This window comes from Pseudochaenichthys georgianus, chromosome 11 (assembly GCF_902827115.2).
Source record: "Pseudochaenichthys georgianus chromosome 11, fPseGeo1.2, whole genome shotgun sequence".
Classification (NCBI taxonomy): domain Eukaryota; kingdom Metazoa; phylum Chordata; class Actinopteri; order Perciformes; family Channichthyidae; genus Pseudochaenichthys; species Pseudochaenichthys georgianus.
In genome coordinates this window covers 8,758,854-8,779,748 of record NC_047513.1, presented here as the reverse complement: position 1 = coordinate 8,779,748, position 20,895 = coordinate 8,758,854, and the positions used below count along the sequence as shown (strand labels likewise).

Below are 20,895 nucleotides of genomic sequence, written 5' to 3'. Positions count from 1 at the left end.
AACCAAAAGCAACCTAAGAAAACATATATTGTCTTACCAAGATTACTGATTACATTTTTGTTACCAGTCATTGGAACGGAAGACATTTTGAAATCCCAACCTTCCCTAAAACCAGACATGAATGGAGGCCAAATGTCTTCACTCTCTAAACAGTGGTCCTCACAAGGGTAGCTGTACAGACACACACACACATAACACTGCAAGTATCCTTCCAGCCCCGGTTGCTCCATATATCTTCCCCATGCATAAATAGTCTTCACTTTAGTGAGACGATGTGACAGCATGGTTTTCAAACCTTGTTTCTGCTTCCCACAAGTGACTAAAAACGAATTTATAACGTGATGGATGATCCTGAGAAGTCGGTCTGACAGTCCACACAAACTGTAAACGAAGAAACAAATGATAGAAGACAACACGATGACGCTACCTGCATTCATCATGACTGTTGTTTTCCAACAGTCATCTCTGGTGTCTAACATATTTATGTGGACTGATATTCTTCCTCTCATCCATCCTTTGCCTCTCACTTTGTGACAGAAAATGCAGCTGCTTTCATCCTGAAATCATGAAATAACAACAAGGCCACACAGTGCCAAGTAACTGTGGTTACAACCTTCTCTGCGTGATTCTTACATCCTTTTCCATCCCTTGTTAGCTACAGTTATACGAGTGGCCTTGAGCTTAATTTATGCTCTGCTGCTCTCGACAAAAGCTGGTACACCTCACCTCGACCTGCCTTTATACCTGAGTGACAAACGCTGGAGGACGGAGACTTGATGAAGTGGTGTGATGACACAGTTAACCCCTCGTCTTCCTGCAGGGGTAACAGAGTGATGATTCTTGCCGTGCACACAGCCAGATACTCCTGCTAGATTTGTACTGGTTTCAACTTGTAGCTTTCTTATTTCACAAATGACTTTTTGTTAATAACTTACATTTGTCACTTATTAAGCTGTATCCTCTTTCACCTTTCTTGTAGCGAGAGATGTTGTCAGTTTCCTTTCGCTGTTGAGTTGCCACTTTTTGCATTGCCTCCGACGCTGTGCCCCTATGGCTACAATGACTTTTATTTCATGTTTTTACTTTAACTTGTGTTTATGTATTTAATTTGAATATGGTGCAACTATCACAATACCTAATTCCCACAGGGAATAAGTGTATTCTGATTAATAAATAGATGTGTCTTTTAATGGCTACCTTTCTGCCTGTAATCTGGGCTCCAATGAAGTGTCTGAAAGCGCTTGCCAATCACCCAGATAAAAGCTGACATCACTGACATTATGACAGGCTGACAAAAGCGCCCAAAACAGCCGTGGTTCACCGCCCCTCTTTAAGTATGTGATTTGGATGATGATGTGCGTGCGCCCCCATCAGCATATTCCTCACGCTTTACGCTGCGTGACCGTCTCCACGGGGAAGCACCACATAAACAGGAAATGCCACAAGCCTCTGCATGTCAATTAACTGTGATTCATGTCTCCGTTGCATCGGGGGGGAAGCGGAGTGTGGCCGTTCATTTAACCGCCTCTTCTCTTTCGCTTTCCAATTTACGTTCAGCTCCCGTCGCCGGTGACTCCTGCTGAGGATAAGTCGCACATTGTGGGGTCGTTGGGGTTGTGAGGAAATAATGGAGAAGACTGAGATGATCACAGTGGTGCATCGACACCAATCTCCTTGATAGCAGCAACACATACGCATGAATCACCGCGAGGACACGAAGGAAGCACATTCAAGTGTTTAATGTGAAGTCACCGCTTTCACGTTCTACTACTGTAACAATCGGGATCTGAGTTTAGTCAGGATGATACATCTCATAGCTTGTTTTGACCGTTGATCAAGAGGCAGAACATATTGTCTCGTCATTGATCTATGGTTCAGGATTTATTTTCTTTCTATTTTTTCAAGAGTGTTTGCCTGATCTGAAAGCAGCTCTATTCAGCCTTGTTTCTTATTGATCTTTGAAGAGGTCTATTAGCGTCTCTGAGCACCTGTAAAAGCGCTAGCAAATTAAATCTATTATTTATTATTATTATTACAACTTTTCTCCTGAGCTGCCTGAAACATTCAGTGAAAAGCGTTCTTCTCTCGCAAAAGGAAATATCATTTTATGGTGTGTCGGAAGAAAACAATCGATTAAAACCATCAACTAGCTTTGAAAACATCTTTAGACATTGTTAGAAAACTATGAGCCTTACAACAATTTGGAGTTGCACTTCAATTAGCTGTGGAACGTAAGAAATAAGAATTGTTGGTTTGAAGAAGCAGAGATATCTTTTTTACTCCATTGTACATTTCTTAATATTATCTTTCACTCAATAGTATCTATCTTTTATTTTATTTTCACAAAGAAATTACATTTTGGTAAAGCAAATTGATTAGCTGGAAAACTTGGAAGACTTCAAGATGGATTGAAGCGAACGGGTGACTTGTAAACAATGCAGTACATCCAACTGAAATAATTGCGTAGTGCCCCTTTTAAAAACGACTATTTATCTGTAAAGTTAAATGCTTTCCCAAAAGTTGCCTCGAGTGTTTTGGCTTCGAACGTAGCTGTTTAAGTCCTGCTCCCTGAAGTGTAAGTGAATTATAGATTCCAGACAATGTTCTCAAGCCTTGAGTACCATGTTCTTGTGTTTGTATGGACACGTTTAAAACTCATCTTATTGAATATAATATTTAACTTCAACAAAGCTCAGCATCTTGACCCCAAAAACCAAAAGAACAGCAACACGTCCACCAGTTGCAACTTATTTTGCGAGCAAGTTGTTCTTATAGGCCTGTGTACAGCGTGAGAAGAGAAACTTTGTTCTCTCGTCCGCTCTCAGCTCGCCCTCCATGGGGCTTTCTAAATCCCGACTCAGAGGAAATGAATTATTTCTGATGCGATCTCATGTTCTTTGCTCCCTTTCACTGTTTTACTTTTTGCCTGCTCATATCTCACATCTCGACTCTGGAGTTGCTATCATTCTTCTCCACTCCCTGTATGTTAGTCATCCCTCTTAATTTCTTCCTCCAGTCCCCCCTGCAGCTCTCTCGCCTTCTTCGTGTTGCTCTTTTATCACTGCTGCATTCTGCTTCCTCGTGAATTCCTCTTCATGTTCCTCTCCTTTCAGATTCTTCCTGACTTTTTCAGTACTTCACTTTTTAGTCTTTAACCACCTCTCCATCATCTCCTACATATATCCTTTATTTAACCAGGTAAAAGACTCTTTTCCAAGAGGGGCAGCATGTACAAAGTTACAACAGATAAAACACAGACATGACAGGCAGATAAATACAGCTGTGAAACACAAATAAAATGGCACATTAGCCAGTCAATATGCGAAGTAAAACAAACTATTAAAAATCATTCAAAGCTGGCAACATTTAAAACGATTTTAGGATATACGAGCACTCACATCGACCAATGGTGTCGTGTTCTCTGTCCTTTAAGATGGACCTGAACTCCCCCATAGTGATTACATCTGAGAGTTTCAGCTGCTTCTGTTCCAAGCTGTGGGGGCAGCATGTCTAAAAGCTGTTGTGTTCTCACTGTAGGAACCAGCATCTGAATACAATCCTGAGCCATATAGACTTTCTCTTTGACACATGTATGTGCAAATGTAGGAGGGAACCAACCCAAGCAGAGATTTATAAATAAAACCCAACCAGTGGGGAAGTGTGCGAGTCTGAGTCCTCTCCTGTGTCTTTGCACCACATCATTCATTATATTGACTGCCATGAGTTCCCCAAAGCTTTGTTATCTGTGGTTTCCCCAATATGGTGTGGATGTTTGCATTTTGGCTTCCTCCTAAATAGTAGGAGACATCCATTGTCCTTTTTAATTGGAGGAAATGAGAGTGTGTGTCTGTGCACGAGACAACACATATGGAGGGAAAAGAGTGCCAGAAATGGAAGACGGAGATGAACTGTTGGTTCGTCGCTGCTATTCCTGTTGATTCACGCCGTGGATCAACTCGTCTGACAGCCTGTGATCTGCCTGCGTGTTGCATGTGTGTGCATGTCTCCGTGTGCCCACAGTGGGAAGAGAGAACTAGCTTGACAGCCCATTGTCTCCCTCAGGGTAGAGACGGTGGTTCAATGACTGTCAGTGTTGTATGCAGTCACATTCAAACAAGATGGTGTGATTTATGCAAACACACACTCTCTGACATACAGTAATCACACACACACATTCCTGCACACTTGGGCGGACACGTGGATGCATGCATGCTGCAATTGCAAAACAACTCCTCACCCCCTCCGGCACACACACACACACACTTCCAATGATTTGTTAATGTGTGTTGTACAGCTGATTCGCGGGGTAAACCCCAGCCAGCCCATTCGCCTCTCTGTTGTGGCGTGTAGCAAATTGTCCTAACCAATCCCTCACACACTAAGAGGCTTTTTCACTGCACCCACCCGGGTCTGGCTAGCGGCTAGCGAGCGCTTATCCACGTTTCTTGTGAAGAGAAGCGAGAGGCCCGCTCCCCACCAGAATTGTATCTTTACAGGCGCAGAGGCTGGCTGAGCGGGCAGAGGGGAGGCGGGGAAGAGAAGACCTTGCCGGGATTTGACTGGCAGGGGGTTCGTGGCAGGGGTCCGGATCACTGCACGGGCGCCTGGCAGGGAGCAGCTAAAGGAGCAGGGCGAGCGAGGGAGGATAGGGGAGCATAGTGATGGGAGGGAGTGGGCATAAAGAGGCTTAATGACGAAGCTCATCGTGTCAAAAGGAAATGAAATAAAAATGTCCCTCGATTGTTTATGGAATCTGCCAAACACATTGAGCTGCTGGACGTGCATAAACAAAGGATTACAACTTGCTCTCTCTGATCCGTCCTCTTGTTTGTATTCTCTTTCAGTCACTTTCTTTCTTTCACCATCTTATGAGAAGGATTACAACAAGTTCATTAAAGTGCATTCGTTTCAAGAAATGCACTACAGCAAGTGTTATTTATTGTCTTTATAATACATATACATACAATACACAGTTTTAACATGGTACAATGCTGTAATTCGTCTCCCCGGTTGAGAGGTGCGTGCGGCGTTAGTCAAAACAAAAGCATTAATACAAATTCTCTAAACTGCTTAAATCGTTTTAATGAACACAGAAAACAAGTCTAAGGTTCACTTTCAAGTACCGGCTTCCTTTTGTGTCCTGATCAGGGTTTTTCTGATGCTTTCCTGCAAACTCCTCGACTTGTTGAAAGCCTCGAATGCATTTTCTGCTACACACGTTTTGTTTGTCAAATCTGTCTGAGAGTCGGTGCAAGCCGGGCTCTCCTGGGTGTGTTGGAACAGAGCAGAGACCTGACAGGCGGGATCTGGGCCATCATTGATTCTTGTTTGGGGGCGGGGGAAAGAACGGAAACAAGGGCATCAAAGCTGCATAGTTGTTTACTTATATATTGTACCAAGAATAAGTTCAAAAGAAGTCTGTAAATACGTGAGTTAGGCCTTGGCAGTTCAAAGCCTCACACAGTGTGTTGATCACAGGGTTAGAAACCAATGCTAACCGATACCGATACCGATAACTTCCTGCTTCTCAAGACCGATAACCGATAATAATATAATATATATATATATATATTAAATGTACCTGTAGTTTTTGCACACCTGGTGGTAAAAAAAAGACTAGTAGTGAGCAAATGACATGAGCATTACTACTATGAACAAAACAAAGCCAAGAACAGTTTGGACTCTTCAAAGTGACCATATTTATTTTCCCAAACAAATCTGGCAAACTTCTTGCCTTTTTCAAAAGCCTCGTCGATAAGTAAAAGCCCCGGTGCCTTTGCAGCTGGCTTTGGATTCGCCGCTAGTTTAGCAGCGCAGGCGTCTTCGTACGCTTTTAACACACCATCGTAGCGATGGCGATGTTTCAGGTGACTGATCAGGTTGGAAGTATTATAGCTCGTTGCCTTTTTCCCTCCTCGTGGAACTTCTGCATTACATTTGTTAATACAAATAGCAAGCGAACTATCCCATAGTCCCATACTATGTACCGACGACATGTTTGTTTACTGTCCTGGCTTATCGGACCAATAATTATCGGGCCGATAATTATCGTGCACCACTACTAAGAAATCACTCCACTCGTCCATTGAACCTGCAGAATACTGAAACAGCCCTCAGGTCAGCAGGTTCTGCTCCGGGTTAACACCCCTCCTCCTTTCATCTGTACAGCCCCCCCGACTTGTTTCTGTTCAACCTGTTCTCAAGCCAGGACTTACAGGTGCCTTCCACTGAATCTCGATCGAATTAAATAAGCAGTACTGGAGTCGTGGGGGGCTCCTAAAGGCTCGCCCCCAGCGATACCTCCTGGTAGACGAGCTTTTTTTGTAATGAGGAGGGTCTTCCTGAAACACGCCGGCTCAGTCTATGTCTGGGGCTCTTATCAAGGGCTCATGATTCATATGCTTTTTCTGTCTGTTGAAAGAACTTTCTGTTATCTCTCTGTTTCTTTCTTAATTCCCCCTCATTCCGGTCACACTTCTGTATAACCTTGTTTAATATCATCGTGAACACATTAATGTATCCTTCCTTCCAACATAATAGAAATGTAATTAAATTAAAGCACCAAAATAATACAAATGGATATAATAGAATTGGAGGATTCAAATGGACTTTTTTTTCAACTTTAGCCCATCCTAGTATAAAGAGAACTGGGCAGTTACTATATACTGGATACAGCACCTGGGGATCAATCTGGGGGGTCTGCTGCATTGCCTAAGTCCCCTTTGGCAGTCCCAGGAGGCTCTCAAAGTACAAGACCTTGCCCCTTACTTAGTGTGTCCGGGGACTTGAACCGACGACCTTCCGGTTCCCAACCAAAGGCTCGACAGGCTGAGCTGCTGCTGCCTTCCAGATTGTTTCCCGATTGCTTTTTCTCTTTCTTGATCTTTTCCATCTTATCCTTTGTTAGTTCAAGTTCCTCTTTCCTTTCCAATACAAACAAACATGTTCAATTATTCACACACATTGGTTTAGTGGATGAATCATAATCTTCCTCTTTGTCTCCTCCTTCTTCCTCTTCCTTCAGGGATCGTATCTCAGAAAGTGCGTGTAGAGGAGGAGGTGGAGGCGTACCCCACAGAGACTGTTGATCTCCGCTGCGAGTTCATCGATGGAGGAGGCCGGACCAAACTTACACAGGTAAGACGGAAGACAAATGTGGGTTTTTAAATGGCTATGGAAACTCTGGAACTCAGAATGGAATATGTGTGTATTTTAGCCACGTATAATATAAGTTAAAATGGTAAATGGTAAATGGACTGTACTTATATAGCGCTTTATCCAGTCTTTACGACCCCTCAAAGCGCTTTGCATACTACATGTCATTCACCCATTCACACCCATTCATACAGAGCAGTACCACTTGCTCTAGGACCTAACATTCACACACCGTTGGCCATCGGGAGCAACTCAGAGTTAAGTATCTTGCCCAAGGATACATCGACATGTTGGCTGCACGGGCTGGGATCGAACCCACAACCTTCTGGTTGAAAGACGACCACACTCCCTCGCAGCCACAGTCGCCCTTAATAAGGGCCCTTAAAATAAGTTATTAAGTGCGTTTCCAGCCATCTGTATAAAAAAGTAACACAGAAGAGATTTATAAAACAAAATATTACCACCACCTGTTAATTTAAGAGTACAACTCCCTCATATTTGCATAGTGGTAGATGGTAGATGGAAAGGCTCAATAATTAGCATTTATTTGCCGATAGGAATCGTTTGTATTGACTTAGTATATTCCGTACTTTTCGGACTATAAAGCGCACCTGCATATAAGCCGCATCAGCTACATTGTCCGTCTGTCTTGCTCTCGTTCTGTCTCTCGGTTCCACTTTTACTTTGGCGCGCTACCTGTCTCACTCTTTTCCGGCCTCCAGCTTTTCCTGCTGGAGCCCGCCGCTTAAAGGTGGCGGGCGCGGACCGGCCATAGAGCCCATAGTGTTAAAGGTGGTTAATTGTACCTGTAAAATCCATAGATTTAGGAGGTTCCCTAGTGGCCGTTAACTGTAAAAAAAAAATGGTCCGAAAAGTACGGTATATATAAAATGTCCTTAGAGAAAAGTTTTCTTAAATCCCCTACCCCGCATACATACTCACCTTCGCAAAAACGTGCGAGTCCAATGCAGCCAGAAATGGTGCTGTTGATTATATAACAAACCTTTTGTCTTGACTAGGGCTGTCACAAGAACCAATACTTGAGTACCAAGAAGTGGTTCTCCTGACAGCCCTTTTGATTGAAAATATGTTTGGGAGGCAGTAAACTCACCATTAATGCTTCCAGGGGACCAACACTATATTTTCCTGATAATTGTTACATTGTGAACCACAATCTGTTTTGCAATCAGAGGGGAGACCTAGTTAAAGTTAGCCGTTAGCGGTCCAAGCAACACTAGCGACCAAGTGGTCGATGGAGCAAGGTTGAGTTGCACCAGTGGCGAACCGTCAGGGCCTTCAAGGTATTCAGAGAATACCCTGGAACACTCAGATAAAACAAACAAAACAATCGATTTAATTATATAAATAAAATGTATATAAAATGAATAAATGAGAATGGTATCTGTGTTGTTGATCTGTAATATTACAGTGTTACGTTGATTTGTTTGTCCTTCTCGGACCATGCTCTACGCATTTCAGTGGTTTTGTGTTAGAAAAGAAAGCAACCAATCAGATCTTGTTCTGGGTCTCTGGGTAGAATATCCTTCAACAAGGTATTCTACATCCTTGATTGAATGCCCTGGCCGTTGCACTGAATGAGAGCGTACGTTGATAAGTCTATTCCTGTCAAATTTAGTTTTTGCAAGGATACTTAAATAAGTACAGTTTTCATAGCAAAATAAAATATAGATCTATTTTATGCCTGTGTGATCCCTACTGCTCTGAGTTGTGGATGCAATCAATGTGCTATTTGTTCACATGGAAAATTATGGAAATTGCAGATCTCATTTTGTGATATTTTGCCTAAAATCAACATCTAACAAGTATGCTCACCCACCAATCTGCTCTGAGAGACAGGTTACAACCAGTCTTCCTCTCCACCATCAACCCACTGCTTTCTCTCCCCTGCTCCTCCAGATGTCATAATCCTAATAGATAGATTTGCTAAATGTGTATTGATTAACTTTATTCCATCACCTTCCTGCTCTACCACTCTAGTCAGTGCTTTGTATTTAACACTGTCACTTTGAAAACTGGAGAGAAAGGAAAATCAATTTGGTATAGCATCACAGTGTTCTCCCTTGTGGTAGAGTCTCATACAGTACCGCCATTACAGATATCAATACCTCTCGCATATCAGAAACCATAAGAAGTATGATGAAATGGCTACAGGATCACTGAGTGTGTGTTAGCAAGTCTAAGAAACCTTTAATTAAATCTAACAATAGATTGTGGGCTCCTTACGCTGGCAGCTTTAATTGAGTTTGACATTACGCTTCTACTTTAAGAGTGGACTTATTTCAGGTTTGAAGAAGGTAGAACTGTGCAGATTTCAACAACTCGGAAATGTCAGAAATTATGGTTCTCGCAAATGATTACAGTATGTCTTAATTTCTCATATAGATTACTATCGGATTGCCTTATGCATTCATATTATAAATGGATATATGAATAAGTACAGTACCTAGTGTATACAACATACAGTTTACTGTACTTCAAGTTATAATTAAGCTAAAGTCAAATAGTATTGTGCCAACCCTAACCCTAACCCTAACCCTATGGCGTCACTTAATATATCAACTAAGCGTATCTCTGTACATTTCTACATTTTTAATAAGCCTGAAAAAAACTGTAGGCTATCAATGCCAAATCAAAAACATAGAATATTTCGTATATGATTTATGCTTTAAAGGTGGGGTAGGTAATTTTGGAGAAACCAGCTCGAGTGCGCTAGAATTTGAAAATACCCAACCGGAACAAATCTGCCACTTCCTTACAGAGCCCCTCCTCCAACACACACGAACGCGCACATGACCAATGAGGGCGCGAGATAAGTTTGTGCACAGATGGAAGGCTGACAGGCAGGTAGGCCATCCAGTTATTTTAGCCGGGCCGGCTCAGATGATTGGTCGTGCTTTTTACAGTTCTACGGCTTCCAGAGATGACATTTTTTAATAGATTTTTCGTCCAAAGCACTCAAGATATTAATTGCTATCGGGATGTTAAGAGTGTATCTTGAGCCGGTTTCTCAAACGTACCTACCCCACCTTTAATGTATGGATAGACCCCAAAAAAAACACTGCAAGTGCTGTTTTAGCTCGTGTTAGCAACCACTCAAACTCTTTACAACACAAGCCAGCTATCACCCTTTGACCCACTGGGGGCAGGGATTACCACACAAGAACACTAACGTAAAGCCTGAAGGGGCATTCTTTCCCATTCGAACTGTGATCACTATTGGTGATTAATATACAGCTCAACATTTAACATTTAATTAGCCTACCTATTAAAGGTATTCTGGGGTTTCTCAAACAACAGCTACCTAATGTACTTTGGCTGAGGATTTTTCCCTCTCACCACCATGATCAACACTCGGCTTCAGTGGCGGTGACACGCAGCTCATGGAAGCAATTACGGTACTTTGAAGCCCTTAGCCCATGATTGCTGCAATTTGTGCTAAAAATCACACTCTTTTTTAGAGTCATAATGGAAACACCAAGCATATCATCACGTATGACATGACTGCAATTAAAACACCCACACATCAACTTAGAAATCATAGAAAAAAGACACTCCAACACATGCCTACACGTTTTCATAACTATCAAAGAACCCAATGAAAGTTGTCCGTATATCTATGGTTACACGGCAACGTTCACTGAATTTATGGCAACATTATTCGATCATAGATGATCATTCTGGAAAAGCTCCTTATGTTACTTTTTTCATCTTATTAGTCTGACTTTAAAATGAAAGCTAGACACACCTGAGTCCTTAATAGAGATATAGGACTTTAAAGAAAAAGATTGGACAAACAAAAACCTCAAACTTTTGTTTTCCGACAGGTGTCTTGGATTTGGGAACCCATTGATGGTCAGAGGGACAACATTGCTGTGTACCACCCTATCTACGGACAGAGTTTCCCCAACCCTTCCTTCAAGGACCGGGTTGTCTTCCTCCACAACACCCTGGAGAACCCGTCCATTAGGATTTCTAACCTTAAAATGTCCGACACCGGTCGATATACCTGCGAGTACGCCACCTACCCTTCTGGAAACGAACAAGGGACAACCACCCTCATCATGCTTGGTGAGTAAACATGTCATAAGTCCATGTAAGATTTGATTAAGCCTTTTACCCTACCAGAAACACCAAGTATTTCAGATAAAGCTTCTCATTGTTTTTTCTGACAAGGATTTTTGGAGCAGTGAAAGGTCAACAATACTTCAACTTTTCTGAAAAATGTGTCCGTTCTTGAAACAGGCTTTTCAAAAGCTGCTTTGCTACATCGCCTTGCCAAGCATCTCCCCAGCCACCTGCTTATCACTGCCTTCCTATCAACAAGCTTTCCCTCTGACCCAAGCACTAAGAAGAAGCAATTTAAAGGATGTGACAAGTATTCTCAAGGTATATCCTGGTTAGAGGCAAGATGAAAAATCGGGTGAAAATGTTCAGACGTGGCAACTCATGTGAAGTTATATATTTCATTTCATTTTTATCTGTCCCGCTCATGGTACGCAAAACCAAATATACAATAATTGCCACAAAACATGACTCTACCAAAACACCATTGAGCGAAAAGGAGCAGGGAGAAGAATACAATCTTATGTGACCTGCCCCTTTCTAAAAAAAACAAAATACATACAAATAGATGGTCTGCCCTTCATAATAATATATATTTTTAATTTTTTTCACAGCCAAACATAACAGTATCTTAGGATACTAAGAGAAACACACCAAAAAAAACGTATTTCCCACTTGACGGTTAACGGAAAGAAACAAAACAACACCAAAACATCACATGTATAAGGAAAAGACAAGTGCAACACCCTCATCTGAGTCCTACTGGAGAAGAAAGTGGAAAGTGACGCATGATGATAATAATAACAATAACAACAATAACAATGGCAATGGGACCCGCAAATACAGAGGAGACATCACATCAAAGACATCAAAAACATGAAGGACCAGAGTACATAGACTTATTCACATTCTGCTTCATATAGTCCCATCTTTCTTAATTTATACAACTTCTTTAACTGAAAAATACATATACAATTCTTTAGATCCTTTTGTTGAGAATTCCACAATTGTACACCAACCACCAAAATACACATTAGTTTAAGAGTAGTCCTTGCATATGGATGCTTACAATTTAATTTCCTTCTGTGGTCTTCCTTGTCTAATCCAAAAACAAACAACTGTTGTAAACATGCTGGTAACATTCTGCTTGTTGCCCTGTGCATTAATGATGATGTCTGCAGCTCAGCTCAGCCTTTGAGTTTCAAGAGTCCTGACTTAAAAAACAGTCTGTCCGTGTGTTCTCTTGAGTCAGCTGTATGAATTATTCGTACTGTCCTTTTCTGTAATATTGACAATGGCTTTATGTTGCTCATATACGTGTTGCCCCACACTTCTATACAATAAATGAAAAATGGCAAAATAAGTGAACAGTACAACATCCTCAATGCCTTGTAATCTAGCAAATACTTTAATCCAGAACTACATTTCTAGGTTGAGCTAATATTATTTTAATCTTGTTTTGTTCTTTATATTGGTAAATGAATAAAATGATCAGTAATACATTACAGGACAAAGCTAAACCCAGGTTCCATACGAGCCTTTTTTTTGTGACCAAATTGGTATTGGTTTTCCTTTTTCATCATGGAGACCACAAATGAAAGATAGCGCTGCAGACATATTGTGTTGACACTGCACAACACACACACATCCTCTCCCTGAGGCAATCACACTTATATTAGAAATGTACATACAGGCACATGCTGTAGCGACATGGAATGAAATACAAACATTGTGAAAGAAATATAGAGAAATAATGTAAACTCAGGAAAAACCGAGATATTCACATCGCTGTGTTATTCCCTAAACACAACTTAAATATAAATGCAATCGCAGTGTATGACAAATCCATTTGTTACTCATTTAAACATTCTGTGATCCCAATTATACTAATAAACATGTATTATAATATTTTAAAGCACGACACATAAATGAAAACATGCATTTCAAATATGATGTGTCTGCTATGATGTGTCAAATATGTGTCAAATATGATGTGGAGTAACAAGGTTGTGATTGGCCCAGGTGCAAATATTGTTTTGGGGCCCAAATCACACGGCAAAGCTCACGCACCATAACACAGGAACAAGTAAAAACGATAGACAATTTAAAAGCAACAATCTAAAATAAATGACTTTTCAAGAACCCTTAGCGTGTAAATAAGATGAATGTGTAATACAAAGCAACTGAGTGAAATGAGTGGTACATTAAAAAGAGTGCATGCTGATGTTCTGAAAGCAACAGGAAGTACATTTTTCTAGTTTGGCTTTGTATCTTGGCTGCTTATCAGCTCATGCTCATGGAGCTACTTTAAAACCCTGAGCACCAGATTGCTCCAATTTGCATAAAATAATCACACTTGTTTCTATGAATCACAATGCAGTCAAATCAGAACACACATACATATTAAACATGCACATTTTGAGATTCAGTGTGACTTACATTTTCTGGGCATCATGTTGTTCAAAGTATAGATACAAATACACTACTTTTGTCCAGATTTCCTTAATTTCATCACATTTTGAAGTTTTCTTTAGTAATCCATTGTAAGGTGTTTTTATTTTCAAGGGTGCATTGTCATAAACAGCAATTTGACACAATGTAAGGCAAGGCAAGTGTATTTATATAGCACATTTCAACACAAGGCAATTCAAAGTGCTTTACAAAAATGAAAGACATTAAGAGCATTAAGAAACATATTATAAAATGATGATCTAGAAACACTTATTTAAAAGCAATGAGGAGTTCTGGTAACTTATTTTGTAGTTTTTCATTATTTGAGCCAGTGCACTCTAAAAACAAATGCCTTGGCTCAACAAAGAAAATCAACACAACAGTTTGCAATTGATTCCAAAACAAAAATATTAGGCAATTAACTTTTTATTTTGAACTGCAGTTGTTTATTTCAACACATGATGTTTCAATCACGAGAGAATTCATTTAGTTTGAACATGTATTGACACATGCCATATGATAAGGTGCATGAACACCTGAAATCACAGCTGACTGCAGGAGAGAGGAGAACCATTTTATAGTTTGGCTGCAGCTCGCTTATTGGCTGCTGGAGAATGAGGTGAAATGTAATAGGTTAAAGAGAACGCCTGTGATGAGCTGATTATATGCAGCTGCGGAGTGAATGTATACACACCCAGTCTTCCTGAAAGAACTTGCGCTGAGCTTCATTTAAATCTTGAAAAAAAAGATAAATAACACAAATTTAAAATGCCACACAAATAATAAATAAACACATTAGCCATATTACCATGGGACATGGGGACACAGCTAATACATGCTGCCATCACACCGAAGTTAGAGGCCTTTGCATATTTAAAACCAGTGCCAAATGTGTAACATCTGTAAAGGGTTTGTAAAACTACAGAAACAAACTCTCAATGGCCGCCAGTCTGCAGATCCCACACATCCATTTGACAAAAGATGTAACAAAGATGTTTACACTGCCGACAGTCATTATTTCAAACAGTAAGAACACATTTAACGCAGAATGCTCATTCATTCGTTTCCCTCGACCACGATGGTTGCCATCGAATGGTCAGATCCTGGGGTGGACCGGTCACTGATGAAGGCAATATTCATGTCCTTTTGAAGCACATTAAATAATAGGTTAGCGCATCAGAGATAATGAATTAGGTAATTGCATACTTTTTAAACTGTCACTCTTAGCTAATTCAGAGCCATTATTACCAGCTGCTAAAGCAACGCTGGTATTGTTTTCATCTATTGAGTCTGCATGTGTGTGTCGTCATGGCAATGTGGTCCTGAAGACACACAGAGGTGCTTTTGAGTACTTTGCCTAGTGTTTTAATGCATGTGAACAGATTTTGTCAATCACAACCGTGCAAGTTTTAGTGTACCTTCTCATCTTTTCTGCAGGTTCCATACAATATGTGAACTGGTTAAGTGAAGAGCAGAGGCCACTTTTCAAATTGTACACAATCCTTTTCCCATGCCAATGCTGTCAACACCTATCCATGCTGAACGTTGCTAAGATACTATTGATTGGGGTGTGGCCAAAAGTGCAATATACTTCAAAATGTAACTGACAGAGAGCAGTGCTTTTGTCCTGTGCCCATGGATTTTATGTTATTTCAAGATTTTTAATTACGTCGCTAAACTCCTTGAAAAGGTCCTCTTCCTTTTCTCCAAGGTACACGACAAGGCAGCGGATGGCTATAGTTCTCTGCGTACTTCAATTGTATTTGTATATTGTATATTGTATATTTTTGAAAAAGGAAAAAAAGAGAAATGACCTAAATGAATATATTCTGAATGGGTGACTGCCAACAACTTGCATTTCAATGACAACTCTAAATAACGATCCTACCTCAAGAAGCATGTCCTTGATCTGCTTCACGAGATTCATTTTTAATAAAAAGTTATATCACAATAGTAACCAAAGTATTTGTACACTCACAGCAGCCTCTACTACTTTGTATCCTCTCACAGAACTATTCACAGTTCAAAAGCTGCTAAGTTTGGTCAAACAGCAATTTGCCTATACAGTGCTACAAGGCTATCTACTGTATTTTAATGACAAAAGACGACACTCACCTTAAAGGTCCCATGTCATGGCCATTTCCACTGATTATAATTCCATTGTTGAGGTCTACTGGAATAGATTTATACTGTGCAAGTTTCCAAACTCACATTGGTTTCACATACAGCATCTCTGTATAGTATGTGTATTCAGTAGTATTCACTCTCTCCACTAAACGGCTCATTGCAGCTCTTGCCCCCCCCTCCCTGTGAGCCCAGTGTGCTCCGATTGGTCGGGACCAGTCGGGACGTTGTGAATCACGCTGAACTCCGTGGAGGTGTGATTTCCTTGTTTAGCGAAACACAGCCAAACTCACCCTGAGCACACACAAAGTCACAGCCGAAGTAAAAACAATAAGTGTAGCTTGATATTGAGTAAGAAAAAGGTTGATAAACGCTGTGAGAATGGGTCTGCAGAGAGAATTTCGCCGCGATCCCAACTGTCTGTTATCAGCCTGCAGCCAGGGAGGAGAGATCAGCAGAGCTGCCTGCACTGAGTGTGTGAGGAAGTCCGTGGATTGGTCAATTTGGACCAATCAGCGGGGGCTTAACGTAACTGCTCCACGGACGTAACGGCTCCACGGATTGGTCCATTTCGTTCCGGGGACGACATGACATCATGATGTACCCGGAAGAATCAAATGGACAGTGACGTATCTCCAACGAGGCGTTTTGGGGAGGTAGTTTTCTGTGTTAGAATTTACTCGCTACATGGTGTACTTTGAGGGTTTTGACTCTGCAGACCGTTTACATGCATAAAAACCTTCATAACACACAAGGGGACGGGTAATAACCGGAAAAGCATGACATGTCACCTTTAAAATGTCCTTTGTATATTTCTATTTGTCTTAACTGTCGGAACATTTCCAGGCATGTTAAGTGGGAGTGGACTTGAAATCCTTAACTCAAGGTGTAGAACAATTAAGTTATCAAGCCAATTGCATTACTTACTACAACTTGAATTTAGTTTTAAGTAAATTAACGCAGAAATCAGAGTTCAAATTACACACAATATTAAGTTGATGTAATTACCAACATTATTACGTCAACACAACTTATAAATTAATGTTTGCAACTTAAAATGTTTATCTAAATCAATTAACTCACATTTTTATCTTGCAACCATCCATTTAATTTAAGGTGAAAGGTTGACTGAATTCGTTTTTAGAGTGTGGTAGCATGTATATGTTTTAAGAGAAGAGGCCCCAAGATGGAGCCTTGAGGAACCCCACATGTCATATTTGTCAACTCAGATGTGTACCTATAGAAACAAAGTTTTTTCTGTCCTTTAAGTAGGATTCAAACCAATTTAGAACTGTTTTCCGAAAGTCCCACCCAGTTTTCCAGGCGGTCTAGTAATATGTTGTGGTCAACAGAAGAAATATATCGTTAAAAGCATAATTAATTAACTCTGACTCTTTTGAAACATTATTCTTCCCTTTTACATTTCTCAAATCATGGGAACTGTGCATGAAGTTCCAAACCTGATTATCATAATTCTCCCAATTAGAAGTTTGACAAAGAACAGTACTGCGAGAGGTCAAAATCAGCCAAAAAAACAAAAATCTTTCATGTTTTTTTATCAGAATTCCCAAGCCATTTACAGTTGAGGCAGTTGTCTTGTGTTTGTTTGAGCATGGGGCAAACAGTGTCAGACTTTGAAAACTCTGGCTCTAATGAAATAATTAGAATAAATTAAGTATGCAAATTACATCTCCACACAGCTGTTAACTTCCATACCTTTCATAGTTAATTTTCCCCACTCATCAACAGCCTGAAACACTGCAAAAACAAACATGGTCCCCCAAAATGTGAAATCTGGCATATTGCTTAAAGTTACCTCAGTGTCTTGATTTTAAAAAGTGAGTTGTTTTGTTGCTGTTAGCAGGGAATGCATCCTGTTTGTAATTGGAGACAGCTGGTGTTATTCATCCACCCACATGTCCTCCCGTTTGCACTCCGCTCACAATCGACTCAGATGCCTGGTGTCTTCCTCTCAAAGTTTACTGCACTGAGGAGACTTCATGCTTGAATGTGAATAACAACAGTTCCCCTGATCGTTGTATAGGAGTGCTGTGCTTACAGTATATGGCCCGTAGCGTCAGTGATTGTACTTTATAAAGAGCTCAAACATTCAAAGCTCACATTATAGTAGCATGCCCAAGGGATGATCTGATTTGATGCACTCAGAACCATTTACTGAATTCATAGTGTGCAAGTTTAATGGTATCCCTGTGGTTCTTTACCTTTTTTCTAATGTGTTTTATTTGTCAGGGTCACAATTGGGATATGTGTGAGGCCTTTGTGTACACAGTCAGTATAATTAAATGGTATTTTTTTAATTGGTTGATATACAATACAAGGAATGGAGAATTGAGAGTATGCTTACAGGCGTGCTGCCAATGTAAATGTGTTGCTGCCCCATTTGTAGGTCTGTGGGTTCCTTATCAGCTACGGTTAAGCTAAAATAGTTCTTAGACTCTTCAGTAAGTCACTGTAGAGACACAATGGGAGGCAATAATTAAAATAAATCCATTTCCAGTTGTTGCAGCCAGTATGGTGCATGAAATGAAATTCCTTTTATGTTTCCCCCCCAGCTGGGCCAGAATAATGTCCCCTGGTAGTTTGTTTTTTTAACGCAAACCTTCACACAAACAATAAAAAATCCACTCTCTGACGGAGAACAGGAGATGCAGAACTTGGCTGTCTTGCAGAGAAAACTCAGCACCAGATTCTGGCGGGTTTGCAGATGGATGTGGGCTAATCCTGCTAAACTGCTGCTGCTGGCACAAAGATGAGGTAGATTGGGAAATACCTGCTGGAGCTCACTGACTCGCCTGTGTCTGCCGCTACAGCACTGCCAAGCTCCCTCTGACAGATTCTGTTCCATGTAAATCTAATTGGTGTCTCAAAGTCACTGGAAGACAGTCACATTTGACCTTATTGGATACAAAATCCATATGAGCCAATCACATTAGACCCTTTTGAATCCAGAACTTCTGGAAGCCAATCATATTACATCTTATTGTATATAGAACCACCAGCACCGCCATCATATCACAACTTATTTAAGTAGAAATACATAATCCTGACAGCCAATCCTATTATAACTTATTGGATGCAGCACCAGCACCGGCCAATCTTATTACCACTTATTGGAGTGTGAATAAAGAATCACTCACTTGGCAGTGAATGGTATAACATCGACCTGGATGGGGAGCATACGCAGTGGATAGTAGCCAATAATACTGCATTTTATTGAATAGTGCAGCCAGAAGGACAGGAATACAAATGCAGGTGCGGGAGAATAGTGGATCAGAAGTGTTTTATAACACATTGTTTTGGAGTTTGGAGAGGGACATGTTGAGAGTCCAGATGTTGGAGGAGTGGACTGCAGAGGGTCACTGGCTGGAGTCCAAGATCAACTGAGTGAATAAGTGGCAGAATAGAGTGTAGCTTATGCACAACATTTCTCTTGGAAATAACTCAAGGGTGGTGTTGACCTCAATGGCTGAAGCCAAACTTTTCTGGCAAAGTATCATCAGCAAAGCCCATAAGAAAAATATATGAAATAGTATATTTTTCATGCGTGTATTTTGCTCAGTCTCTGTCAGATTAGTAGCTTTTCATGATTAGATTACATTAAATGTATTTACATTAGATTAGACTAGATGCAATAAGATTATAATTGACTTTATTGATCCCCATTTGGGAAGATGTTTCGTCACAGCAGCATGAAGACAAGGCATTTCAACATGAACTAAAAATAAGTATATTGCAAATTGTAACTGCATGTCGACTCAAGGTCCTGGTTGTAAAAGCAAGAGATTCTAACCTTAACCGCCTCAGTATTCTTTTACATTACATAACATTTAATTTAGCGGAGACTTTTATCAGAAGCGACTTACAATAAGTGCAATAAACCATAAAGATACAAACTGAGGACAACAAAAAAAGTGCAGGTATATTCGTTATAAATAAACGAAAACCATCGTAAGAGCTGGTGCATTCATTTAAAATCCAATTGGTATGTTTTCAGTTTGCGGCAAAAGATATGTAGACATTTTGATGTCCTGATATCAATGGAGAGCTTGTTCCACCATTCAGGATTGCAAACAGGTGTATTTTAATTGAGGAGTACCTGGATTTGCACATGCTGGAGTGTATGGTTTACCATGTCTTGGATTTAGGAAGGATCATATCTCTTCTACATTACATATTACAGATGTAGCGCTTCATTTCAGACAGTTTGAAACGCGACGGCCGTGATTGGTACGTGATCTGCCCTCGCTCAAGGGAAAACCTCCAGCTTGACTTGAGACCTCCCCTGTGATAAATAAATGTAATTTATAATGAAGCTAGCTGCAATGGATCATTGATCCACCAGGGGGTGCAGTGGGGTTCCACACTGGAGCTCATGTGAAATAAAGTCAGATACAGTACGCTGGATGTACAGCGGAACTTTGTTAAGATCCATATGTCACGGATATCATACTCTGTGCTAAATAAGAGACATGTAATCATTTACAAAACATCACCATGTTGTTATTTAACAAAATAATGTTGTTTAGTCGAAAAAAATGAACGGGAGGAAATGCAGTTCGGCTCTCGATTTTTAATCCTAATTTAATCATCATCTTCACCACGATCATTTATGTTTATGTTCGCCGAATTGACATGACATCACTGACACATATGAATATACTGTATTCAACTTCATTAAAACGTTATTAACGTGCCTAAACGCAGTAATTCACTAAAAATATTTATATTTTAATGGAGCCTCTTCGGCAGATCAGGATCCCAACGCGTATCGGAGGGATCTTGATCAGCATGAAGGCTGTTATTTTCCCCATAAGGAACAAGTCGCTGCAAATTATCCCGCTTATTACATGGCCACATTCTCAACAAAGTAACGACATGACTCCCAATATTAATTGAAATGCTTTTATGGATTTAGAAAATGTTTTTATTGATTTAAAAAATAGTTGTATGTATTGATTTAAATTGACATGCATCCGCTAAGAAAAATAGTCAGTTACCGTTTTTTAAACAGTCTGAATGAAAGGGCAGCTCTCAGTTGTGCTGCTCTGTTCTTTAACAACC

General features: G+C 40.3%; 1 protein-coding gene across 1 annotated transcript in view; it reads left to right on the top strand.

Annotated features, from left to right (window-relative positions):
• Positions 1–20,895, top strand: part of LOC117455223 (poliovirus receptor homolog) — a 197,900-nt gene that overhangs the window by 129,516 nt on the left and 47,489 nt on the right. Inside the window, exons 2-3 of the mRNA XM_034094635.1 lie at positions 7,025–7,137; positions 11,001–11,244. Coding sequence (XP_033950526.1) covers positions 7,025–7,137; positions 11,001–11,244 — 357 coding nt within the window. The remainder of the gene's footprint in view (positions 1–7,024; positions 7,138–11,000; positions 11,245–20,895) is intronic.